This window comes from Amblyomma mixtum, chromosome 3, assembly GCF_055824585.1.
Source record: "Amblyomma mixtum isolate Tamu chromosome 3, ASM5582458v1, whole genome shotgun sequence".
Taxonomy (NCBI): domain Eukaryota; kingdom Metazoa; phylum Arthropoda; class Arachnida; order Ixodida; family Ixodidae; genus Amblyomma; species Amblyomma mixtum.
Window position 1 is genome coordinate 58,170,241 of NC_143014.1, and position 27,922 is coordinate 58,198,162.

General features: G+C 46.6%; 1 protein-coding gene and 1 long non-coding RNA gene across 3 annotated transcripts; one reads left to right on the forward strand and one right to left on the reverse strand.

Annotated features, from left to right (window-relative positions):
• On the forward strand, nt 1-27,486 carry LOC149350305 (uncharacterized). Of its 2 annotated transcripts, none has more exons than XM_089576872.1 (9): nt 1-565; nt 4,605-4,735; nt 6,222-6,331; nt 14,447-14,587; nt 16,671-16,735; nt 18,408-18,675; nt 22,247-22,540; nt 24,636-24,936; nt 27,206-27,486. In XM_089576872.1, the coding sequence occupies exons 1-9, from the start codon at nt 246-248 to the stop codon at nt 27,382-27,384; spliced, it is 1,809 nt and encodes a 602-aa protein (XP_089432998.1). In that variant the 5' UTR covers nt 1-245; the 3' UTR covers nt 27,385-27,486. The 2 variants fall into 2 exon arrangements, with proteins under 2 accessions (XP_089432998.1, XP_089432999.1); XM_089576873.1 differs by having other exon boundaries at nt 22,268-22,540.
• On the reverse strand, nt 7,529-13,223 carry LOC149350306 (uncharacterized). The gene is made up of 3 exons (XR_016290320.1): nt 12,923-13,223; nt 11,962-12,155; nt 7,529-9,964 (listed from the first exon to the last, which is right to left on the reverse strand). It is a non-coding gene; the product is annotated as an uncharacterized LOC149350306 (long non-coding RNA).
• Nucleotides 27,487-27,922: the final 436 nt, after the last annotated feature.

Below are 27,922 nucleotides of genomic sequence, written 5' to 3' on the forward strand. Positions count from 1 at the left end.
CTTCAAAACTAGACCTAAATAACTAGTTAAGTGGCAGACCGACGTTTTCTGAAACTCCATCAGTGTTTCTAGCCTGGCAGGTGGAATTTATTGTTGCCAATTCCATGATGCCGCATCTTGGTTCGCCACCAGAACCTTTCACACTGAGCGCTAGGTTTTCGTGAAGAAGTGTGTAGTGCCTTTCCTTGGCGGTGACCGCAACGGACAGGGATTTGAACATCGCATCGTGCAAAATCCTCATCGACATGGTGCCAGGCAAGATTCTCGAAAGAACGAGCCACGAGGAGAGCGGCGCACGTGGCATCCTCGTGGCAGCACTTTCTCCTCGCGCGCACGATGGCCTAGGAGCGGAGCAAGAACGGGCAGCCAGCCACGCCAAGCCTGTCCTCTGCGCTGACGACGTTAAGGACGGCGCCACGGACGAAGCAGCGTCGGAACCCGGCGTCGCCGTCCAGGCGCGCCGTAAGTCTGCGCAGAGCTGCTGCTGCGGCGACAAAGGCGGCTACAACGCACGGGACATCCAGAGAGACGAAGTGACCGGCATCGTGGTGGCTACTGGTGGAAGGTGAGGCCAGCCTCTGTGTCGGCTCATGGAACCGGGCGCGAGCGCGCGCTTCGGGCGATCTTGTGTTCTGTGCGCTGACGTGTCGCGTGTTAGGGTGCGTAAAAGGACTACGTAAAAGCGCCTTTTCGGGGCAGTTGAGCAGGGAACAAGGCACAGTACGTAGGAGTGAAGCGCGAAAGCGTAGCTCCAAATTCAGCGCAGGCATATTACTTGCAGCCAGTGAAATTATGGCAACCGCAACGCACGTCTTGTACTGCGCCGTTGTTTAAGGCTTGAAAATTCGGGCCTCTAAACCGGAATCAGTGTCTGGAGGCCAACGGGGGGGGGGGGGGGGGGGGGGGGGGGCGACGATTGATAACGCCGCGCGTATATCACCGGCGTTCTTTCGAAGTATACTGGTAGACGCACAGTGGCATTTATGGGTGCGATACTGTTCTATTGCGAGACAGGGTACGAGGCGATACAGTTGGAGACGTGTTCTTTCTTGCTTTCCCGTGGCTGTGTTTTTGGCTCCATGATCTTCTCATTTCTTCGTGCGTACAGCATGCAGATTATGTGAATAGAGCACACGTACTTAGTAGCAGCACGCAATTTGTCATGTTTAATTATTCTAATGACTTACCGTCTTAAAGTCACCCTATTTTGCTGCTCAGTTGTCACTAAGAGCAATTGTGGTCTGGTAAGCGTTTTCACGCGACGAGACTGTTTCGGAGAAAATTCGCACCTATGGCACAGATGGAAGAGAGCGCAAAAAAATTGGCTGCGGTTTAGCTCTGGTTAAACCTGGAGGACTGCGAAGGCAACATCTGCACGTTGCCATATATTGTTGCGCGAGCTACATTGGCCACAGTCTCGCCGTTTCGCGTGCTCTTGCACGACCATGCTGCTCATGCACGAGGAGCTAGTGACGTCACTACGCACAGCTGGCGTGCCTCGCCGCGCGCGCTCGCCTTTCTTTCCTTAAAATGATAGGAGTGTAAAACGTTGACAGCGCCAACGCCAATGAACGCCGATGCCTATGGCTTCAGCGCCGCGTTTCTGGCACAACCTTGTCAATGCCTGCAGCTGACATCTCTTTGTCATCACCCCACGTACCTATAAGCACGATTCAGGCGTCCACTGACCCGGGGAACCATTATGCGCACTTCCTTTCCTTAAAATGATCGGAGTGTAAAACATTGCCAACGCCAATGAACACAACGAACGTCGACGGCCTATGGCTTCAGCGCCGCGTTTCTGTCATAACGTTGTCAATGCCAACGCATGCAGCGCACACCTGTCACTACCGCCACTTAGCTTAAAGCATGGTTGAGGTGTCCACAGTTCCAAGAGGGCAGTTATGTGCCTTCCCTCTGGTTCAGGTGTCCACCGAGATGTGGTCACCTCGCCCTCACCTCACGCTACGTATATCCTGGCATAAGCCACTGCCAATTTTATACACACCACAAACCACGCAGATGGCGATGCGCAATCGCTACTGCGCATCAGAGAGGGAGAGAGAGAAAGAGGGAGACTGTCGGCGAGGCGATGGAGAGCGCGCGAAGGCGGCTCCGGCGGAGGCCCCGGCGCGCCAGCTGTGCTCCATGTGACGTCACCCGCTCCTCGCGCATGCACAGCTTGGCCTTTCCAGAGCTCCACGAAATGGCTCGGCGAATAGCGTAGTGTTGCTTTCGCAACAAAATATCAGTTTTCTGCAGTACCGAAGTCTTCATCCATCCCCGTGTTCTGCGCGCTGTCACTGCCCTTAAAGGGACTGCAATTAAAAGTCGCTTGTAAATGCTTTCAATGCTTAGAAATGATGCTAAGAAGCATTCATACCAAGTATGAGTCTTCAGAACTGAGCCGGCAATTTATTAGGAATTTTTAAAAACCGTGTTTTTTTAAATTCGCGGGCCGATTGGTGTCCTCGTAGTGACCGATTTTGAAACTAAAATTGAAAAAAATAGACGTAACTAGTCCCGTGACGTCGGCAGGTCACCACACGCTGTCATTCGCTCTAGCCACGGCAGCCACGACGTCACGGACACACTTCCGGTAGCCGTGAAAATCGTCTGCTCGTGCCGCCGCGCGACCCCCTCGGGGAAGCGCTAGCCAGGGCATTGCCTTCGCGCATATGGTTTCAATTTACCTCTGCCGTCTGTTTCTGTCGAGAGTTCCGGAGCCACTCGTAGCGTCTTTTTCGTCCGCCCGAGGCGAAGAGAGACCGGAGAGACGTTGACGACGCTGCTGCTGGGGTGCTGGATACGACAACCGGAAGTCGCAAACCGAACGTCAGCGAATGACGTATTCATGGGCGGGGCCCAGTCCCTTCTTTATTTTTTTTTCTGGTGCCCCGCGTGTACGAGTTGAAGGGGGAGAGGAGGAGCGTAATTTTTAATCGTTTATATCTTCGTTGTTACTGATGCTAGCTTAAAAATTCTTGCGCTGGGGTGACGAATGATGGAATGCCTATCTCTCGTCTGCTTTACGTAGTCTCAATTAATTTGTTGCATAGTCCCGTTAATCTGGAGCCCTTCCCTGCGGTATCTCTCATGTCCCGCTTTGGGACGTTAAACCCGACCGGTAACATGACTCCATTCATCGTACGGGTGGCTTGCACCGACGTCATATTGGCTGCCATGTTGGTGGAGCAAGACCAAGGTGAAAGGCTGCGTGCTTATCTAATCCTCCAATTCGCTGATGATGCGTCTGCTTTGATGTGCACTGGGGAAGCTTATGCCCTCGCCACCTCCATGGCTTCTGTGACGTCACATGCAATGAGTCTGTTGTCTAGCGGCGAGCAAACAGTTTTTCCGCCGGCAGAAATTGCTTCTGAGCCGATCGCGCTTTTCCGCTTGGTTTTCCGCCGAAATGTGAGCTGAGGCGACAGACTTCTCGAGTGCCAAAATGTTATCATGACATTGGAAGGGTCGTGAACAGCACCCTGAACGTGCTTCAACGAGACGCGTCCTAGCATGCTGCTGTTGTTTTAATGCGCAATGAATGGTGCCTTGGGTGAACTAGTGTTTGCATTCTCGCTTCTTGTGGTCGCCGTAGCGCGCAAGTCGCGCAGGGGGCTTTGTACAGTGGCGATCAATATGAAGGTGATCGCTCGAGCGGCGACCGAGGCAAGGAGCAGCGCCACGTTACGTCATCACCTTCCGTGGTGAGGGGAACATCATACTAGATTCCCTCTCTCTTTTCGCTGTTCCTTGAGCTGCTGTCACTCCCTTCAAGCAAGTCCCAAATTGCGTTGTTTTGTTTACGCGTCAGCAGACAGATACGCACGTGTCGTAATCTTGTTTATACTGTTAGACCGGACGCAATTGGAAGTTAACCGTGCGAGCGTCAACCTATGCTAGAAAAAGCCGCCTTGCGAGGCATTTTTTGAACAGCCAAAGGGCGAAGGAAGCTGTCATAATTCTGCATTTGTGTGGTAAAAATGTGCCACGTGAAAACGCTGCCTTAAAGATTCGTCGCCCTTCGTGAGATAACCTTCAAATTCATTCCGATCATATTATCGGCCACGATATGAGGAAACGGCGCGGACACATGGTTTCCATGAAAGAGAACAAGCACAGAAAAAAGGTGGCGAGGTAGTCATAGGGGTGACGGTTGTAGCCCGAAAGAGCCTACGAGGGAAAGAAGGCAACGCAATCTTTATCGTCACAGTTTCGATATCGGCCGCTATGCAGCTTGAAAGGCCCGCCGGTCGATGCTCGCGCGATCACCTTCAAATTGATCGCGACTGTAGTTTCTGATTAACGAGCACTGAGCGTCCCTTGAAAGGTCCATGTTCGCGGAACTGGTGTCAACATTTTGACAAGCCGAAACTTCGGACTAGTTGCTGTGTGTAAAACAGGCACTTATCTGTTCGTAACTCGAAACGCCTAGTTGTGCTTTCGAGGATAACCTTCTGCTCTTTATGGGTACGCACTCGACGCTTCATGTCTCTTTTGAGGTAGACGGCGTTAACTTCGGCGCTTTTTTCTTTGTTCCCTAGATGGCGTTTATAAGCTCGCTTGTTACCAACTCTAGCTTACATCTTATATACTCGCAGATTCCCCTGCCTGCACATCATTCTTTATGGCCTGTCTGACAGCGTGAGGTACTTCGTGGCTCTGGATTTCGCGGAGATCACCGGCGAAGAGAGCAGCCAAGTCGATGTACACTCGCCTCCCTCCATGCGTGGTACGTCCACACCGCCACGCGTTCTACTTGCGAGTAGGTTGATTGGTTTGAGCCACTTGAACGCTTGGTGAAAAGGCTACCTGGCGATTGCAGCAGGAACGCGAGTGGCAGCGCATTGATTTCTCAGAAACGGCACAAAGTATAGAGTGCATTTGGTATTTGCGCTAGAAGACGTAAGCAAGATACGAGCGAAATAAATGGGATAGGACACGGCCTTGTCCAGTCTGTTTGTTCGCATCCTTGTTCAAGCATTCTTGTGGAGTTTATAAAATGGATCCTGTATCGAATCACAAATTAGCCCACTTGTTTGTAAACTATCGACAGGTGCCACCGAGCTGACAGCGCAGAATGCTCATAACTTTTACTTACAATGAGAAGGAGCTGGAGTGATTCCCGATGTGATAAAAGGAGGCCTACATTTTGTCCTTTGCGAGGCTCTGCATAACTATGCACCAGGAACTTCATGCTTGCTAAGTTTATCCGCGTGTCGTCGGGCCGCTAAAGCCTATTCATGTCCCCCTGTCATCTCTTTTATCTTTTAGGTCTCGCAATGACTGTCCTCTTCCCATTAAATAACGGTTGCATTGAAGGAATGTCACCCCTGCTAAGAGTGCGAACTTAGTAGCAAGAGAAAGGTGGTGCCTAGAATAGCGGATTTTCTTGAGCGCACTTCTCAGGCGGCTGATACACCACGCAAGTGTGCGTTGTATTAACAGTATAGGCAGCAGTTCGGGAACGAAAACTAGTGCAGATCTCTAGCCTTTACTTAGAAAGCAGTCCACTGGCGGCAGTTTCATGCTACAGCCTGATGCAACTCAAGGACTAAGCGGCAAATGCCCCTCAAAGGAGCTCCCCAGCCAATGACATCGACAGATTTTCGTGATTTTGCTGTTTCCGTGGTTAATTCCCCATCACGCTAGCATTACAGAGGGTTGACCACGAATTAACCGCCATGCAACGAAAATCTATTGAAGCCATCTACTCTACGCCCCCTTTTGAGGGCTATTTGTCTAATCGTTATTAAGTCGTATCCAACTATAAATGCGCCATACACTTAATCTGAAGTGGTTAAATCCATGGCAGCTATAAGATAATGATTGCTATAGTTAAAAGCTCCACATATGTGGACCAATTCGACAGTCACCTAATTTGCAATGAGAGGAAATGTCTCGAATCTAGCAGACTGGACCAAAACGGGAATCAGTCAAGCTTTTGTTTCTTGGCATGTGTGGTAGCTTGCGTCTCGGGCTGCGTTCCTGGCCGCAGGATGAAATCACTTCGGAAAAACGGCTGCACTTCAGCGGCCAGTATCTCTAATTGCCGGTGGCTGTGGCTTTTTAGCAAAATTTGCATTCTGGTTGCTCTCTCTTTCAACGTTGTTTTGCATGCTCAGTCTTGAGACCAAATAGAAGAGTGAAGCGACTTTTTCTTCCTTCCCACCCAAGTATGAAATTGTACGCATGGAACTCACGGCCACATTTTACAGAACCCTACTACACGCCTCGACCAAACAACCTGATCGGGATTGAGTGGATGGATGAGGTGCTGTACTTCAATCTCACCACCATCGCAAACGGCGGCATCGAAGTGGGCGCGGTAAGTTTTTGCACTGACGTGTTGCTTGTGACCTACTAGAATATCACAAGACAGTGTGATTCCCACATTTTCAGTAAGATGAGAAGTGTCATAATGCGGCCACATGACTTATTGAACGCTGCACTGGGCTTAGAAAATTAATCCTAAGTAAATTTCCTGCCCGCTACAGCTTGTATCACAGTTTGCCAAGTTAGAAAAAGAAATTGATGGGACCAGAGACTAATTTGAAAAAAGAAAGGAAACTACTCTTTCGCCTTCATTCTCCGCCATTACACCAAAAGCTGCCGTAACTGTTGTCTTTCCCACATTTTTTTTTTCGAAATGTTTTTCTCAGCTACTACTGTACACAGCTAATTTAGGTTTGGTCATTTGATTCCTCATTCCGTTTTTTTTCTTTAAAGCCGGAGCAAAATCAGCCTTCCATCTTCTTTATTGTTCTAATAATTGATCAAATGTTACAAAAATTACATTTTGAGATATATAGCCAAAGAGAAAACTCATTTTACTGAAAGCCTTAGAGAAAACAGCATGCACTTAAGCATTTATTTAGCAGCCACTATAGCCAATGTTACCACTAACAGCACCAGTTTTACGCCTCTCTGCTTGCCACTTTGCTTCAGTGGACTTATTTGTGATCTGCTACGCGTCACTTTTAGTAAAGTGTTTTCGATGGCGGTCCATCTCACAGAACCATTTCAAGATCTAACACCCTTCAGATGTCACAAATGCCTAAGGATATCCCCGGAGGTATCACATGATGTTAACTAGAGCCGCGCATCACTTGATCTGAGCGCTTCGTCTAACATGGTAATTCGGATACGTGCATTACAAGGAATGCATTCTTTGGAACGCGGCTTTCTATCTTCGCCTGTGGAGACACTTCTTGAGAGGCTCTGGCTGAGCTGGTAGCCGGAAAACAGTCTTTATAGCACGAAAAACTGATTTCGGCGAGTATTCATGCACCCAAGGATTGTCGTCAGCTGACCCATGCTACACACTCATAGTGCCTGAGTGCAAGCTTAGAAGACAAGCGTAAGGTTGCTTGGGCCACGTTGTCCCACATGGCCCAAACAACCTTACGCTTGTCTTCTAAGCGTGCAACCAAAAGGAAAAGTCCCAATTACCGCACCGAAGTGAAGAAATCGCGTGCCTTACACAAAGCAGAAAGAGCACAGAGTAATACAAGCCAGCGTCCAGTAAAACGTAATATGTACCTTTTTAATCTGCATTGTTCCTGGCAAAGATTCAGCTGAGTTCAGAAAAAAAATTCACTGTTTTGCTTTCGAACTGAATTACTAGCAGAAATTTGAACAACAAAGCGCGCAGAAAACGACGAGGCCAAAAACAAGAAGACACAGATAAGCACTCGTCTTCGTTGCTTTCTACGCGCTTTGTTGACAGCAATCGATTACCAACTAGACCAAACCCACACCTTATTAAGCAATTTGATCGATCTAGGGGAGACTACTAGGAAATCAGACATGCGCGCTCCACTTCTTTTGGAAACGTGGCTCTGAGACACTATATAATGTTCAAGATTTCACTATTCCAAATAAGCAGAAAATCAAAAAAACATTCCTTGCTGTCCCTTTTTCACAAAATTTTTTAGTAAGATTCTTTAGAAAATCTTCAGACAATTGTTAATAGAACCTATCAACATTGAACAGTCTTTTAAATGTCCTTATACGTTGTAGTAACAACCTATCAACCATGGTCCGACAATTGGCCACCGTAATCCAAAAGACTCAAGTACGTAGAAAGTCTTCATACTTCCTATTATCCCCTTATCGACAGTTTCTATGTACAGTCTTTGTCAAAAGTTTAGAGCCCAGGGGGTTCACTTCCAAGCTTTATATTGGGACTCCAGGAGCATTCATGGAAGTCCTACCTACTGCAGGAGGCAGTATCAGAAATCTTGTTATGTCCAGGAAATTTGGAGCGCTAGAAATCCATTAAGAACGACACAGTGTGGCTCAAAAGAAAACCCCCTGGGCTCCAAACTTTTGACAAAAGCTGTACTTCCTATTAACCACTTACTAACGATGTCTACCAACAACCTATCAACGGTCTTCCGACATTTGGCCACCGTTATCCAAAAGACTGAAGTGCGAAGAAAGTATAATTCCAACCGTCAACTTATCAACGTTTCGAAACGTGTGTGTTAACTACTGTATGACACTTTTATCAACATTGTTTTATCACTTCAAAATCATTTTGTGAACACTGTACCCTAGACTGCTTAAAGAATAATTCAAGCAAAATGCAAATTATTACATTCATTGCACACAAGCATAAATATAAGCGCTACAACACGTGCATGACACATCAATATTTTACACAGAACAATAGAGGAACAGAATATTCTCTTCGGCACATAAGACCTAGCCCCCCAGTTCCCTCTTGGTAACAACTGACACACAGAAATTGAAAACATAACAGGTTTTAACTCACGACGTTTCGGCTGAAGGACTATCCTTTTTTCGAGTACACTACAGCATTCGAAACAAAAGCTGTGTGCTTCAAATGCTGTAGTACACTTCAAAACGGCTGGCCCTCCAGCTAAAACGTTGCGAATTACATCCGGTTAGGTGTTCTTGTACCAAGTGTTTCAGGGAAGAATAAGTAATTTTCAAAAAATAGTTTTGAGGTAAAAATATGGCTTTTTCAAAGAAATATTACCAGAGTTGGCAGACACCAGAAAACTAGTGAATTGTCTGACATAGTATGCTGGTTAGCTTATTTTTATTAATAGACCTTTTAACTATTAGAGTTAGGCATCCAGATACAATTAAGAGATCTGTAGCAGTTACATGCACTGGAGGGGTTGCTTTGCCTGCACGCTTTCAAAAGCGCATGTATTTTCGCATGATGCAGCCAACTTTTGTTGAGCCACAGCAGCAAGGGTAATCATGTTTTGGAAATTCTATAACTGATATGGCTACTACTAACGACCAGTTACAAATCTATGATTGCAACTAGTTGCTGAACTGTGTTAGTTAAAAAGTTAATTATCAGAAATTAGTTAACCAGCATATTAATACAATTTACCAGCTTTCTGGTGTCTGCTAACACTGGTAATACTATGCCGCAAAAGCCATATCTTTGAAAACTAGTTTTCCCTGAAACACCTGGTGCATATAAATACTGCTCACTTTCCTGTACAACACAGAAGTGAAATAATTTCTTCTGTAACATGAGGGTTCCATGAGCCACTAACGAACCTGTGGAAAAAAAACTGTGCATGCATACACACACACCTCTTTAAAATAGCTAAAAAATCTCACACAGTGAAACAATGCTTACACTGTCTTAAGACCAACATTAAAGGCTGCAAACACAAGCGAATTAAAAGTCAAACAGGATTCTCAATGTATGCTAAAAATCTACATCGATGTAGATATAAAGATTTGAGCTTATTTTAATAAACATACATTAGCACAGGAATACTTGTGTGACCTTGTTGGTGCGCTATTTGGTGCGCCGTCCTGACAGTAGTCCTCAGTATCAGGCAGCCTGATTGTCGTTAATTGTCTGCATCATCAGCAGGAAGGGGTAGCATCCAGGTGATGAGATGTGTGCATCAACAGCACCAACAGGTAGCCTCCTCCATGGCGGAATGCAGCAGCAAGAGAACTGCATAAGAAAATGATTCGAGGCATACAGTTAGAGTAGCTTCTTTTAAAATCAAACAATCAGTTAAATGTGCACTAAAACGCAGCACTCTGAGTGAGTTTGATAAGAGCGCTGAGTAACAGCATAAGCAGCAGTCACAAGACTAGAACTAAATGCTACGCTTCCTTGAACAAGAAAAAGCTATAACATGCTGTTGTGTTCAATTCTGAACCCCCATTCGAAGACTGAATGATATTCAGAGGAACTGACATTACCATGTTATGCCTAATTAGGCTACCACAAAGATATCTTTAGCCATTCCAGTCATGCGAAGATAACATGCAGGCCATCAAATATGAAAATTATTTCGTGTTTCTTAACTGGTCTGTACAAAAATTCAGGCAGCTTTTGTTCTGAAAAGCAGTGGTGCAGACACATTGCATTATAACTTGTGCACGTTTCTTTCTCTTAGAGCAGCTAGTAGCAAGTAACTGAACTTTACTTGCTCTTCATTTTATTTACCTGCTTGTAGATAATGTAGCACCATTTGGAGCAACACCAGGTATTGGGGGAAAATGTATAAACAAATAGTACAGAGGTGAGAAGTTTGTCAGGACACCAAAGTGGCACTTTTAATGCAAATGAATCGAATATTAAGACACATAATGCATGAGATACAATGCTTGTAAGTAAAGCTGCATAGACCCAAGCCTCAGCACCACGCCCCTAAGGGAGCAGCTGGACTGGTAGTTTTTTATTTGTCCTGCAGCACATCACACCAGTGCTGAGGCTTGCTCATATCTGTTTAAGCTAAGAATACAAGGGAAACAAGTAAAGAAGCGTTCCAAAGATAAAAATGAGTACTCGGGTTGTTCATTAGGCAGTTACCTGTCACGAAATGCAACAATAAATGCCTCGTGAAAGCAAATGAAGTGATTTGCAAACCTTGATGGCTCGGGAGAGAGGCAATATCAAATGCATTGGTTCAAGTAAAGCAAGGGGTCTCATTATGGTCACGGCAATATTTGTGGACGTAGGTTCAGCTAGTGTAATATGCAACCAGTAACTGATTGTCGGTATGAATAAAAACAAGAATACACAAATATCCAAAAGATTCTAAATGCATTTCAACTGTACAGTGCAGTCAGTTGTGACAAAGGTAATGTGAAAGAAAAATAACCTCAGCAATGCTCATGACATATCGAACAAACGCCTTTCTTCTGTACAGCTTCAATATAAGCTTTACAGGGTTTCATGTAATGCAAGGATAATCTGCTAGGGTATGAATTATTGATGCTAGCCACACCTGTGCTTTTAAGGCAGAGTGCTCCACTTGAACGCTAATATTCAATTATGTACTGCCCATTCCGCTATGTCTGCCATAGAGTTATCACACCACTGGTTCACTCCAAACATGCCATAACTTGTAAGACGTAGGTACTGGAGAACTAACCCTATAAAATTTAGTTTGGTTTGGTTTATGGGGTTTAACGTCCCAAAGCGACTAAGGCTATGAGAGACGCCGTAGTGGAGGGCTCCGGAAATTTCGACCACCTGGGGTTCTTTAACGTGCACTGACATCGCACAGTACACGGGCCTCAAGAATTTCTCCTCCAAAGAAATTCTAGCCGCCGCGGCCAGGATCGAACCCGCGTCTTTTGGGTCAGCAGCCGAGCACCATAGCCACTGAGCCACCTATAAAATTTAATCGATGCTTTTAGAGTGCTGTATAAAGGTCATGAAGCAAGTAATTTTTTTTTATTTGGTCTTATACTGAAGATTCCCAAGCATGAGAGGCATGAGTGAAAAAACTGTAAAAAGCATTACACACTATAACACAATGCGCTTGACTAGAGCAGTGCTTTCATGACGCCCAAAATATCTTTTCCCTTTCTCTTGGTCCTCTTTAAAAAGATGAAAAAGAAACACATGAAAGAGAGAGGCATCCTGGACCAGAAGACTTCTGTCACGCTAAAGCAAAGACAAGAAAGAAAAAAACGACTGCCTGTGATACTCACTCTTGTACCTATCCTTTTGCTGGTGGCATGCTTGATATCTAGTGTCAATGGCTGATAGGCTGCACCAGCAGGTCTTGATGCCATTTGCCTCAGGTTGAAGTTGCGTTGGCTCAATGACGGATGAAAGCTGGTGCAATAGCAGCGTGATGATACCACCGGTGGAGCAGCTGTACAAAGCTTGACTTGAAGAAAGGCTGCATTAGAACCATACTTTCGTAAGCATCATCACAGAAGCCACATCCCATTACGACCTCTGGCTATTCAGGCCAAATGTGTTCAGGAGTGGAGGCTAATTCCTCCAATAGTTTGCATAAAAACGGTTTACAAAGCTAGTCATACTTTTCTTAGAGCTATTATTCGCGAATCACGTTATACTTTTATCGCTTCAGACTGAAAATGGGGTAAATGTATTGAATGTAATTCAAATAAAATGACAACAAACCTTCCATTGTGCGATTATCTGAGCTTCACTGCAATGGAACGGTTCTGCTACTTTTAATCGTCGTTTCGTTGACCAGAGGTATCAAGAACCACAGCACTTGATGTGACTGCGACGTAGAACGGGCAATGCTCCATATCTAGTAAACAGTCAGGCAGCAGAATCAAAAGACGTACGCCGCAACAAGCCCTTATCGTTCCAATGGTCTACTGTTGACGCGCTGCTCCTGTTCAGACGGACTAACGAATCAAGCCGCACCCTATAGTTCTCAGTGTGAAACCAAATTCTATCACATAACTTCTTCGCCGAGGGGTTGACGCAAAGGGCGCAAGGCAGCGGGTTTAAAAGCTGCGTAGTTGGCGAGCGAGCATGTCAGAACACCTCTCTGCAAACGATCGCGTGGTACTCGCATTTTGCACCTCACTGCGAACAAGAATCGTAAAGACCAACCCTAAATGCATTCGCAGCCCTCATGCATCCCTCCAATACATCGCAGAAGTCATTTTCCAGTTCTGTACTTGCCGTTTCTTCTATCGGGCGTCGGGAGCCGGCCGCTTCGGCGTGGCGTTCGGTGCAGCACGTCAGAGCAGTTTTTGAGAACTCCATGAGCGTAACAACGTCTTCCGCAGCGCAGGAGCCGTCTGTCATCTTCCCAGTTCAGTCACACTAACATAACACTAACGAGGCCGGACATTCAGCACAAACAAGCTGAAAAAGCCAACCACAGATAAAACCGTCGCAACTCGGCAACAGTCTTTTCAGCGTACTAAAAAAGGTAGTGTAGTCAATATCTTTCTCTATGGCGTAGCGCGCGGACGATGCGCTCAATCCGCCACCGGCGAACAGAAAGGTGGCGCTAAAGTCGCTTGACGTTAAACGCTTTTGATAAAGCTCTTTTTGCCGCATACTTGCTGCATGAAACAATGAAATATTTTGTTTCAATTACGAAGTCAGCAGATTTATAATTATTTAGGAGAAAAAATCTGACTACTCACGACCATTCGTATCCGGCGGCGCTGCGAACGAAAGCTTAGGAAAGCGGGCAGCTACAGGCATGGAGGAAAAAAAAAACTCCATGGCTACAGGCATGGCTACAGGCGACGCAACTGGGGTCATGCGGTGATGCGGAAAGCTGCGGCCGCGGCTGTACGGCTGCACCGAGTTCCAAATAATCGCGTTGCAGAATCAAGAATAATGATGATGTTGGCGAACGTCGCTGGTTTCGGTTTTTATTTTCGCATATTGTGTGTACTCTGCACAGCTTGGCTCATGCCATTTACTATATGTGTGTGTACCTTCGGAACGCGCGTGTTCGCACGCACACTAGAGTTACATGCGAAACTTGCAAGCCCGCGCTGCAGCATCGCCTCTGTTGTGTGTGTTTACATCACGCTATTGGACACCATGCACGCTCTTTGCTCGAGTGAGGCCCGCTGGCAGTCTCGAGGCCCGCTGGCAGAATGTCAAAGTTACTACTAGGTTACTAGAGTAAATGGAATGTTAATATATATTCTAAAGAAAGTTGACAACCATTTTTGTAAGGGTTTACCGACATTCTAAGACCTTGCTGACTACTGTATGCTTTCAAAAACAGACTGCAGATGCTACCAGCGTGAAATCCTGTTGACATGTGGGAGCCGTGCCATGGATTATGCCCTCCTACATGTCGAAGTATTTCGTGTAGGATTTCGCTTGCCCGTTTGGGCGTTAGCCATCCCAGGAGCTAAGAGGGTCGCACAACGGATTTTTCTCTGCATTCGTTCGGGGCTTGCAGAAACGCATGGCCGTAAATATGCTGCGGCCCGGAAACGAACCGTTGGCAAAATGTGATTCACGCGTAAACGAAGTCTGATGTGGACTCTGCGAGTTATCTGTCAAGCCGTCTTGAGTGCTGAAAACACACACAGAAAAAGGAGTCCTAGGTTTTCGAACCCTTGGACGTCACCGTAACACCCATTCAGATATCCGCACTGTTTTTGGTGCACCAGCACCATGGACCCAGCGCCACTTAACAGAAAACTGTCGCGCCTGCATTTCCCCTCGCAGGAGCCGATGAAAGTGGGCGCTGAGTACGAGCCTACGCTGCGCTTGGTGGAGCTGCGCTATGACTCGCATCCGTCGAGAAACGCGTCCTCACGCTTTTCGCTGCAGAGCACTGCTTTCCTCGTTGTCTCCCTCAGCAGCGAGGTGAGTGCCTGGAGTGAGTAGTCACAAGAGCGCCGCGCGGTCTCAAGCGGCTCAGGTAAACGGAGGCTGTGGTCAAATTGACGTTCGCCTGTATCGACAGATTACCGCATTCCAACGGCTATACGACTAACTTCGCCGAAAACGGGTTTTATATGCTAAAATGGTGAAATGAAATTAAATGCAGGTATCGCCATCACTGGATATTTTTTCAAGCAAACTGCTGTGACGTCAAGACAGGTTTTAGCCGTGAATCCCTGAAGCTGGCCTACACAGTCATTCACTTCCGAACGATGATCACGGAATCCTTTTCGATCTTGACGTCATGAGATTGAATCTAGTGGCAAGAAAAAAAAATGCACTCTCTGTCGTTGTCAAGGGTAGATGTAAGCAAGAAATGCTTTGCAGTGCCGGCGTAGTACTGTTCATTATGGGTTATAGACGATGATAGCAGCATTCGAAAATGGGTCTCGGCAAGGTCATGCCACACCACACAGCACTACTGTCGACTTCGCTGAAGCGCAGAAAGAGACAGAGACGCGTCAATGACACAGGCCTGTAGCCAAACACAACCATAACATCCGCGGCGCCGCTTGAGCGCCACATCGGGCGCCCCGGATTATACCTCTTTCCGCCGCGTCGACACTTTTTTTTTTTTAATGCGAAAGCATTTCTAGGCTGTGTCGGCGGTGTCGTGTCACCAAAACGTGTCCGCAAAACGTGTCCGCAGCAGTTGTGACGTTCTCAGATGAGGTAGCATCAAACGAGTGATTGTGATCGAAAGAGGATGGTGTGAGGATGCTGCGCAAAAAATGGCGATAGGATGATTAGTTAATTAATTAGAGCCAAAAATATCGAAAGAACGTCGAAATATCGCGGACGTCGATAAAGTGAGCGGACGGGAAAACAGCCGTGGGCAGCAAAATAGGGCAAAGGTAGCCAAATAAGTAAAAATAAAGAAATGAATTGACACGTATCTGATTAATGATAATTAATCGAACGAAAAGTTTCATTGACCTAGATTAATTAATCAATTATCAGCAAAAACAATTGGACGGTTGAATAGGCTGGACGGGAATATAGTAAGTAGACGGGCAAGTAATAACGGCGCCAAATTTAAAAACCGAAATGGTTGATTCAGATAAAAGAAAGTATAATCAGAGTAAATAAATCGATCTTTAATTAAAGCTTAAGATAATTACGCTAATTCAGTGGCGCATACAGTTTTCAGTACTGTATGCTTGTTCGCAGGGGCAATTCTATTTTGTTTTGTATATCCCAACACACCGCACGGCTAACCACAGAGTGAACTTCTTTAGTTGGACTCCTGCTTGTTTATCCTCCGTAAGTGCCATCAACAGCGTCATATCGCTAGGTTCATCTCCGTCATCGTCCCACCAAGCCCCACTAAAGGACAAATACCACTCCCACTAACCACCAATTAACTGTGTCCATTGGCACTTGCGGCCACCTTATCCACGCAAACTTCCTTATTTCGTCAGCCCTCCTGACTCTCTCCCCCCCTTCTTCGTTCATCTTCCTTGGTATCCACTCCATCACCATACTAACCACTGGTTATCTATTCTCCGCATTACATGTCCCGCTTATGCTCGTTTCCTCCTCTTGATCTTACCTAGCACATCGTTAACCCGCGTTTATACCACAACCCACTCTGCTCTCTTCCTGTGCCTTAACGTTACACCTATCATTTTCCTTTCCGCAGTTCGCTGCGCTGCCCTTAATTTATTTTCAAGCCTTTTCTTTAGCCTCCAAGTTTCTGCCCCATAGGTGAGCACTGGCGAGGTACAGGTACTACATACTTCCCTCTTGAGGGATACTGGTAACGTTCTACTCATGACCTGAGAGCACCTGCCAGATGCACTACTCCCCGTTCTTACTCTCCTAGATAATTTCCTCTCGTGATCCAGACTTGCGGTCCCTGTTCGCGCTAGACAGATTCATTCCCCTAGCACTGCTAGTACCTCGCGGCTTGTCATAAGCTGTTGTTTCCTTTCAATATTGTCGATCATTACTTCCCGTCCTTGGTTCATTTATCTCGCTTTTGTCTCATCCTCGTTTTCCGCAGGTGCGCGTGAGCAGCAAATCTATGGTCAACGATTTGTTGCTCGTCCGCAAATCGGAGATGACCAGGTGAGTTAACGTCCCATTTTGCTACGCTTTTGAAATTCACTCTCAAAATGAAGTGCTACAGCGCTGACTGATGCTGAGGGTGGAGCGCTGTTGACCGGGAGTCCGTTTTTTTTTTCTTATTGCGTCTTAGTCTGGCTGTTGATGGAAGTTTGTGCCTTTCTTTGTTTAAATTTATTTGAAATAATTGTCTGCCTATGAGACTGCATTCACTAGTTTTGAGCCACTCATGATTTCAAATAATCTTAGCCTAATTAATATTTCACTAAATAGATTTGCTACCTTGTGGTGAGCACTCAGCATGCATAAATTTTCTACTGTAGCACACTCGGTGATGTTTTATTGCTGTTGCTGTGAGAGCACTGCTACCGTAAGCTCGATGCTGGGGACCTTCTGTTTGGATGTAGATAACGCACTGTCACACCAGACGAGCGCAATAAGCGAAGCAGTCAACTTGACTCTAACCACGCGTTTATGAAAACAAAAGATGCGAAAAGAAAGGCCAAATGGCACTGATAGCCACCTTGAAGTGGAAATGTATGAATAATGACACTGTCCAGCCATGTCTCACTACAGCTGCACTCATGCGACTGTATTTCCTGTTGGCATACGCCAGTTTCGTTCACATGATCCGGGGAGCTGAGTTTGGGAACTTGTCTAATAGTATAGAGCGCTTAGCTAGTTGGTTGTGCGCGATGTTCAAACAGGATACACCACCCACAAGAGGACAAAGTGCAAACGCGAGTTGTCAAACCTAAATGCCAACATTTTATTTTCCAAACACCACGCACAATGCGTTCTGGCGTCTAAAATAACACAAAGAAGCCGTGACAGTGTGCATCACAACCATCGCCAAGTTCTTCGAGAATGTTACTCATGCCTCGTGGGTCGGTCTAATTATATTGGAGAGCACCGCAATCATGTCTGCAAGAATTGGACAGCTTCAAGTGCCGTGGCAGAACACGCGCAAAAGACAGTGCATGTAGTCGCTTGGGATGACGTGGAAATCGTTGCTACCGGAAGAATCTGTTTGCGTGACTGCACCTAGAATCAGTGAGAGTAACATGCGACGTCAATTACACTCAACAGAAAAATAAATCTTCACCCGGCTTACGCAAAATCATTACGCCGATTAGTTAAAGCTACAGAAGCTGCATCTTTCACAGCAGGTTCTTCATTGGGAACAACATAATATTTTTGATATGGTCAGTGACCGAAGATTCATTCTAGTAGGCTTTTTTCAGTGATAGAATGACGAAGAACACTTAACTTAACAACCACCCCAGTGAAGCATTTATAACTGGTGTGACCTCCTCGCTTTCTGTAGAAGTCACGATGAGTCGTCGCTGGAAGAGGGTCGAGCTAGCGAACTTTCGGGTTTTTTGGAAGCTCATCTGCAGAGTAATATAAAACTATGTTGGTCATTCTGATCAGCATGCCCACTATTTCCCTGTGAGAAAACAGGATTTAGCGAAATTGTGGTTTATCTGCATACCACGAGACCTGTCATACTACATATGACAGCTTTTTAACCTCGTTTGCTGTCGCTTTTTTGCTTTCCCTTCTGGTTACCGATATATTCGCCATTCAGTCTGGTGCCGGTCAACGTGAATGGATGCGAGCCTTTTCATTGGAGTGTCGCATTCACCCTCTTCTCTCCGGTTGCTTTCCCCAGGAACGGTTGCCGCGCGCTAAAGCCCCCCCAACAGCAGCGCCAACAGCAGGAGCAGCAGCAGCAGCAGCAGCAGCAGAATCAACAGCATCAGGGGCCAGACCCTGACCGCGACGATTTCCCACCACGCTCCCCACTCCTGGCCACGCCTACACTGTCACCGGAGCTGCAGGCAGAGTGGCTGAAACTCTTCGAGCTGCGGGACGGCCCTCGTTCTGCCCCAGTGGGCCTGCTGGGAAGGGAAGGAGCGCCCATGCCACCCGGCCTTCTGGTGAGGGCGCGATGATCGATGGAATCGGTGTACGCAAAACGGGACACTTATTTAGAAATGCTGCAGTGCTATAGTTTTACACTCTAAACACGAATAAGTCGATTTGGGAGTAACAAGCGAATAAGCTTACTCCCTTTCTGCTCCTTTCTGTTTAGAGCGTACTTGCTGTTTTGTTACAAACGTACCGTTCACTACTCACTATAACCTTGTCTATAGAGATGTGCTCGTTTTACTGTGCCTTAGGTTTTCTTGAATGGGCCGATTTTTCTCGTTCGATGCTGCATTCGACATGCACTAACATGATACTTTAACAACTGCCCTGCAATTTCCTGGCCTGTCGTCTTTGTTTACTTTATTAGTATATGTACTATCGGTCCGAACTGAGAAGCGAAGATGCATATCCTGTACTTTTTTGCTATGCAACGAGACATTATTAATAGCAAAAAGCAAGGCAACTGCTGGTGCGAACATTTCATTTGAGCCTTCTGTTTATCAGATTTTGACCTGATAACCCTTACTATAAATTGCCGGGACAATGTAGAATAAAACTCATGAATTGGCCGCCATCTCACCTGTGAGACCTCATGTTATAATCGATAATGAACCTTGACTCGACGGTACCATTTCTGATCTCGGAATTATTCCCCACTGGTTATAATGTGTAACCTAGCGACAGATATTTTCATGGTGAAGGCGTCTATTTGTTGATTCGTCTTTTCGCTCTTTGTTGGTCATAGCACCCTTAGTTTGCTGCGAGTCAGTCTGGTGCAACCATCGCTTGAACAATGTACAGTACTTGTCCTTTGGTTCTCTTTATCATCCCCCTTCTCCTACCAACCTTGGTGCTTTCAGATACCCTCTGATTGGTTTATGGGGGTTTAACGCCCCAAAGCGACTCAGGCTATGAAATACGCCGTAGTGAAGGGCTCCAGTAATTTCTTCCACCTGGGTTTTTTTTAAGTGCACTGACATCGCACAGTACACGGGCCTCTAGAATTTCGCCTCCATCGAAATTCGACCGCCGCGGCCGGGATCGAACCTGCGTCTTTCGGGTCTTGCAGCCGAGCGCCATAACCAGTGAGCCACCGCGGCACCTGAATTTCTGCTTACCGTAAATAACGAGTTTCTTATTGGTGTGGACTTTAACATGCCTGATTTCAAATGGGCAGACAACCAATTCGCACTAACCAATCTGCATTGTCTTTAGCCTTTCACGAACTGATTACTAGTAATGGCCTTTATCAGTACGTCAATGAGCCTCCTGGGCAAACTCAGTATTCTTCTTCAGTATTAGATTTATTTTTCGGCAACCGACTTCAATTGTTGGTATGCTGTGATCATTTCGGGAATAAGCGACTGAAGTTGTGCTCTTGCCAATGTACGGTATTCTCCCTGTTTGATTCCCCTCAGCCAGGGGCTTATTATTTTTATTTCCTTTTAGGTTGCCCCAACCTATTCATTGTTTGATTCCCCTGCCCGTTGTGTCCCAAGACGGTGTGGGCAGAGCATTTGTTTTCCTCTAGCCCAATCTAACCTCTGTTTGATTCCCTATGGTCGTTGTAGAGAGGTTTTATTTTCTGATAAGGGTGACTGCGTTTCATTGAATACGAACTTGCTTCTTTCTTCCCGGTTTTATCAACCTCAGCCAGTGTTTAGATTGCAGTTTCTTCTGGGAGGTACTCAAGAAGAAATTGGACCACCTAACTCAATAGATGCTCAATGGGTTCGCTTTAAACACATTTCCGGAAAGCAGCACCCGACAAACCGCGAATCACGCAACAAACCAGATTACTTATAAGCAGAAGACACCGCCTTCTAAAATCCTAACCCCCCCCCCCCCCAAAAAAAAAAAAATAACCCAGCTGTAGTGCAGTCAACGTGTGTTCTTCGTAATGCGTTAAAAATTGAAGTTAATGCTAGTAAGGATAGCTACTTTAATGGATTAGATTCGTAACTGCGTTGTAATCCCAAGGGATTGTGGAAAATTTTGAAACTTAATGATTGTAAATTAGTCGCAATCCCTAATCTCGACGCCGACGATTCGCTCATTGCTAATAATGGAGGTAAGGTGTTTTTTTTTTTCACGAATATTTTCAATCTGCGCTTGCGCCAATGTACTTCAGGAAACTTCCGGAGACACGTGAATCTATGACCGTAACTGTTTCTGAAACTACCCACCAAGGTGGGCTAAAACTTCTTAATAATAACAAGACCTCGTCTGCCTGCGGTTCTGATAGCGTCTTTTTCTATGTCTTAAAATCATGCGAGTATATAATTGCCCCGTACTTAGTCGCTTTGTTCCGAAAATCTTTTCACTCTGCCTGTTTGCCCAACTATTGGAGAAATGCTAATGTAGTCCCAGTACATAAAAACTGCTCAAAAAGCTCTATTGTTAACGTTTCTCAGAGGAGTGCTTGTTGCAAAACGTTTGAAGATGTAATTTGTAGTGCAGTCATAAAATACATTGACCGATATGAGTGTTTAGCAGCAGTTCAGCATGGTTTTAGCACTGGTTTCTCTTGATCTGCTCAGTTGCTTGAGTTTTGCAATGACCTTTTTTTTTTCATATACCGTGGTTATCAAATATATCTCGACTTTGCAAGAACCTTTGGTTCGCTACCACATACATTGCTACTACATAAGTTGTCCTGTCTCGGCCTTCATTCCACTGGCCTTGACCGTCTTCATTCGTATCTTGGCGACCGAATGCAGCATGTTTTGATTAACGGTTGCTACTCTCATTATGTGTACCACAAGGTACACAAGGTATCCTCTCGTGTACCGCAAGGGCGAATTTTGTACTTGTTTTCTTGATTGATATTAGTGATATTGTTTCGGGTATTACCTTCGAAGCCTGGCTCTATGGTGACGATTCCGTGATTTATCATAACACTGAAAGTTCCTCTGATGCAGTAAACCTTCAGCGCGATTTGGATTCAGTTCAGTGCTGACCCTCTGAATGGCAGATTTCCTTGAAACTGCCACTTTGTCTCGTTCACTGGAAATCGTACTCAAATTCGAACCCGATAGTCATTAAATAGCACTAATTTGCAAAAATATGTCTGAATATGAATGTTCGCTTTTACTTCTTTCTAGGCTTATGTGAACGAGACAGGTTGAGTAGTTAGATCCAAAGCTTCCAAAATTCTTAATTTTCGCTAATGTAATTTCTATAAATCTCCAGCTAAATTCAATAAAGCGCCATCTAATGTCAAAGAAGTCTTGTATTTCACTCAAATAATACCTATTCTTGAGTATGCCAATGTAGGGCCAGTGTTGTGTATGCATGAGTGCCAGTAAGTATAAATCTGGCTAGGCGTATATTATAGCAGGAAGTAGAAAGTTAAAATATTGTGCTTAGTTTATCGGCGCTGCTCGCGTTTCATTCCGGCCTGACTGTAGAAAAAAAATTTAAGGATGACTACTCAACTGATAATGTGGAAACTCAGTGCTAGCTGCAAGCGATAATGATTAAGCTCGGAAAGATGCAGCCCGTGCGGAATGCTAATGCAAGTTCCCCCCCCCCCCCTCTCCGCCCGCCCCCCACGCTCTAACCATACTTCCCGTTCAGCCCCAGCAATTTCCGCCGCAGCCACTGCCAACTCCTCCCATCCGTCCGTTGGCAAGTGGCGCTGCCCACCCGCGTCCCATGGGTGCCAAGCCCATGACGGCCGACTACCCTGGCGGCTCGTGGAGGCAGCTGCCCATACAGCCAGAGCACCAGCAGCACCTGGAGCTGGGCCACCAGCTGCCGCAACAGATGGGTGCCGGGCCCTGGTGCTCTGCCAGGCAGCTCACCTGCTTGGCACCGGGGTCGCATCTGAAACGGGGTCCCATGTTCCAAGAAGTGCAGCAGCATACTGAGGTACGGCACCAAATGCACGAGGGACAAAATGGGGCATATCAGTATTACAGCCAAAGCTGTTAGCGACTCATCTCCAGTCACAATAAATCGGTTTTGAGGAAAGGAAATGCGCATAGCTGTTTTGCTCTACGTAGAAGGTCGTTGTCATGTAGGTTTGCCTTGTGGTCTGAAGAGAGGGGGAGAATGAAGTGAGAGAGGGAAAGCACGCCAAGGAGCAGCGAGCGAGAAAACGTGTGGCGGCGGTGCTTGCGCGTCGCTCGCTCGCATGTTCGCGTCTATGCCTTATTGCGAGGACCCACAGCCGGCACCAATTGTTTCAATGGGCCTACTGCAGGAGTGAACCCAGGAATAGCGATGGACCGGGCGAAACGTCGGGCATTTTGGGACTCTGACATCGGGAGATGGTCGCCGAAATAGAGACGGGCCGCAGATAGGAAAACTTTACGCTTTATTCTCATGGCAGAAAATGAAAATGGGAGCTCTCGATACAAGGCTGAACACGTGATTTTATGCGCTGCACGCCACGCCACCTATGGGAAGTCCTTCGTTCCTTGCAAGCCACATGACTCGCGACATACTCCTTGCAAGGCCGTTCTTGTCCGGCCGTGGACAGGTGAAGGCTTATAGCTATAGCACTCGTTCGTGTGGAAGCTCAAATTCGCCATGTATGCTCCGAATCTCTCGTGAAGCTGTAGCCGTTAGTCCGCACCAATTTCCAGTATGGTAGTCGAGAAGTTTGCAGATGGCGATGCGAAGAAAGCAGGTGTTCGGCGGGCTGCCTTCACGAGTTTCATGCGGTCGCCTCGTGGGGCGCACGTACTCCGAAGCTGCTGAAACGACGTGCAGCCTCGACACCAGCAGATTTCAACAAAACAGGAAGCTGTTCATGTTGTTTAGTGGGCTCGAACTTTACGAATGCGAAGCGTGTCCTGTGTCGTCTTTCTTTGTCTCCGTAAAGTGTGAGCCTGCTAAACATCATGACAAGCAGAGTATTGTCATAGCGGAGGCGTAGACACGTGGACATATACCCAATTATCGGTTGTTTTCTCCGCACGCACAGTGTAAGCTGCGGGGCCAGGTGGGGCGCACGAAACCGTGACCTGTCGTGGATTTCGCGGCTGAGGGCGAGCTGGCGTGTCCATTTCGTCATGGAAGTAGCATATCGACAGAAAACTAAATTCAAAATGGCCATTCACAATAATGGCTGTTGTGTACGGCTCTTGGCATTTTTTTCTTAATCCGTGAAGCCTAACTTTGAACACCCTGTATTCTCCGTGATCTACACTGACGCCAAAACGCCGATTTGCTGCATGACTCTGGCGGCTGCAGCAAGCGGAAAGGACTGTTGATGCTTGTGAAAGGTAAACCATGTTCAAGCTTCTAGAGCTTCTCTCTTTCTTGAGTGGTTTACTGTCGGGTATCTGTACGCTCTCGGAAATATCGTATTTAACGCTTACTATAACAAACGTAGAAAACGTGTAGCCGACGGACATTACTTCTAGAAAAGGTGATGGGCTCCAAAAGTTATGCCGATATCAAATGATCCTAGTTAGAAAGCCAAGCTGTGTCTCGCAATGAATGCGTGGAACATGTTTTTGTCGTTGTTGTTGTTGTTGTAGTGTCCGGCGCGGTGAGGTGTATTTAGCGTGCACGATCGGCCTTCACTTCATCGCATACGTTGAGATAGGCGGAATATCCTTTTCTTCAAACAGAGCAGCTAGTTGCTCTCCCGCATCGTCCCTTCAGGCAGCTAGCATGTGAAACGTGCGCGAGCTCCTGCAGGCGCAGAAATCTCCAAGCCCTGTTCTAAAACTCACCACCGCTAACGAGGGAATGATTGCTATTTACACTGAGCGTAGTGATGGGACTATATAAAAGGAAGTTCAAAAGCTATCCTAAGCCATTTTAGTGAAAGAAAGCGTCATCATCAAGGGATCTGGGCCGCTGCTTGAAGGTCGTTGCACTAACTGAGGCGACGAGGATAGCTAGCAGTTACTCGAGGAAGCAGTGATGGTTCACCACTGTCAACTGCTTACCCCAGAGCATGGAGCAGATCTCTCAGCCTGTTCATTTACCCGTTGCGGGCGGTACGCAGGCATTCCCACCGCTGCTGCCGGAGCAGAGCGGCCTCCCACTGCTGCCTCATCCCTCACTGTCGGAATATCCCTGCGGCGGCGGCTTGCTGCCGACGCCTGATATTCCTCCCCAACTTCTGCCATACGGCCCCGTCGTGACGCAACCACCCCAGCCCCCCTACTGGTTCACCGGTCCGCCGCCCGTCCCCAACGCGCTGCCGCCGATGAGGCCCAGCTACGACCCGGTGCCAGCAGGGTACCAAGACTGGACCGGACTCGCCCGGAACAACCTGCTCGGGCAGCAGCAAGCTACTCCGTCGGGTGCGTTTGCGCAGGGAGTACACTCATGTGTCCGACTGATGCGAATGGTGGGACCAAATTTATGTGGGCGGTTCTAGTCTAGTGTTATTGTATCGAGGTTCCCATTTTACTCGGGACTTCCTCGGGGACCAGGCCTCGAGCCGCTGTTTCCTTACCTTCATTCATGACACAACTAAAAGCATTAATTGTAACACAAAAATCTTTGCAGATGACTGCATTATCTACACGGTGAATAGCAGCTCCAAAGAACATCTGCCATTGAACTGCTCACTCGAGAAAATAACGTAATAGTGCAACACTCCGCAAATTACAATAATCAAGCCAAAATAAGTTTGCACGACAGCAAACATCCGTGAAGTTTTTCAGACACTATTAACGGCTCACCACTAACGTAGGGTCACCCGCATAAATGCTTAAGTATCATGATAACTCCCGACCTGATGTGGGACACTCATTGCTAATGTCACTTACGTTTCCTTACGTTTCCTAATTTACGGAGACTAAAGAAAGTGAACAAGGTTTGGGCAGGGACCCTCAGTGTGCTTAGCCAATGTTTCAACATGAGGACTCCTCTTCGTGCATGGGCAAAGCGTTCATAAATGGCGGGTGTTAAATAGGCATCATGGAATCACAGCGCAGCGCTTGCAGACGAGGACACTGTGTCCTTTCTGTGTCCTTGTCTGCCAGCGCCGTGATTCCATGATGTCTGACAAAACCCAATTAGCCTAGCAACATACCCTGCATAAGTTAAATAGGGCCTTTGCTCTGAGGAGGAAGCCGCGTTGAAGAGAGGAGGGTGTGATGTGAAAAGAGTAGTGGGTTGGGCAGCCAGCGTGCAGCACGGTGGCTGCAAAAGAGGATTAGGTCGGTTGACCTGCAAAACTGGGATAAAGAAAAACGCTACCTCAGCAGAACCGATTTTAGGGGGTGGGCTTGAAAGGCTGTGTGCGTCCATGCGTGTGGCGACCGGTGGCACGGTATGTACAGTCGGAGACCAAAGTCTCTGGACCGGGTGATCCGCATACGAAGCCGATAGCTCTATTATTAGCCGGGGTTCATACTTGTGGAGATGAAAGAAGAGAATTTTGACTTTCACCTCCACGAGTGCACTCTCCAACCGGCTGTTTATGATTGAGCTATCGGCTCCATTTTCGGATCAGGCGGTCCAGAGATTTTGTCCCTGATTGTACAAGTTGGGTTGAGGAGGCGCCTACGATGCACACCAGCATTTACCAAACTTATAGCCTACACCACTTCCCTAAGACATTTTTTTTAGAATACGCGAACACAGTTTGGTTCCCGCAATCAGTAACTAACATTACACAGCTAGAGAAAGCTCAACGCAAAGCATTATGAATCATTCATAACAAATACAGCGTACCGATTCCCCGACTTTCCTTGCAGCGCCATCCGGCCTTACTACGCTGTCATCGGGAGCGAAGCAGACACATCTTAAGTTTTTATTTGCTTTAATTCCAAAATACCGCAAAATCTATTTGTCAAAATACATTACCATCGCGGCTTAAACACCGCGCTGACCGAATACCTCGTCTTGAGGACACGTTCAAGCATTCCAATTTTTCGCTCAAGATTACCGAATGGAATCGTTTAGATGGCCGGGTCACATTGCTAACATTGAATCGCCATCTTCCTTCGCATCACAGATAGAGTTTGATGGGTGCGCAGCAGTGTCCGTCGATACGAAAACTGACCTTGCTGCAACTTTCTATCGTGTACAGGAAGTTGACTGTATTGTGAACTTGGGCCTGCTATTGCCGATTATTTTGTTCTTTCTGTGTTTTTGTTTTGTCACTGCCAACTTGCCTTCTTTGTCTACTTACACCCGTTTGTCATTACTTCTTCTTGTGAAGTATTTGTTATTGATTTTTCTTTTTTACTGTGTGAACTGCTCCTACTATGGTCTTGCAGCAAGACCAGTAGTATTCTAGAATTTATAATACTAAGTTCAAAAATAGCTTTCTATTAACACGGCGCTGTCAGTGTTAAGCGATAACAGTCCAGCCTTCTACACTACGGCGCCCGGTGAGCTCCCAAAAGATTTCCTAATGTCCGCAACTTTCTCATAGCAGTGTCGCGTACAATGATGATGGCTGGACATGAAATCTATTTGGGGCAAGCTTAAACACTTTTGGTATAGAAATCTCCCACGCAGTGTGTGTCGCCGTTCAATGCACCGTTAAATTCTTCCAGTCGATTTGCGGGTGGGGCACACGTGCGGACAGCACCAATCGGACCTTTTCAACTGCAGGCATGGACCTCGCGCAGCAACCGGAGCCCGACATGGAAGTGGCCATTCAAGTTGGCTGCTCGGTCCTAGAGTCTGACGACGAGGATGAGCTATTTGCTGAGAGCAGCACGGGCCCGAGTGCGGCCAAACAGGACTCTCTTCCGGCGGCATCAGCAGCCAGCGCTGCATCTCCGCCTTGAAGCATGCGCAGCAGCCTTTCTCTGAGTGTTTGTTTGATTTTTTTTTAACCACTAACATTAAATTTCCAGAGGCTTGCTGTTTGTCTACACTGCCAACAACAATTTTTGTCCGCTTTTATTTTCTCTCAGATCTATTGTTTTCTTTCATTTTTCAGTGCTCACCTTTTTTTTTGCTTCTTTTACAAGCTTTTATTGCTTCTGAGCCATGCCAAGAACATGCACTGAATCGGCTTTTAAGTTAAGCTCTCAACGGGGTACAGAGTAACTTCCTATTCAAGTCTTTCGCAATCCAGCAACTCACAACACACGAATGCGCCACTTTCATTTCTTGACTGCACGCCGGTTCCGTGAAGGGTAACTTATGTTCTGAGATATGTGATTCTTCACCTGTTTACTCAACGTTACAAACTGCTTTATGCTCATGTCTGCTAGTGAGTTGGTTTTCTTAGATGAGAGAGAAGGTATAGTAGGGCCTGCCCACCGTGCTGCATTTGCTGAACGTACTATCAGCTGAAACACACTTATTGTATTCGAAGCT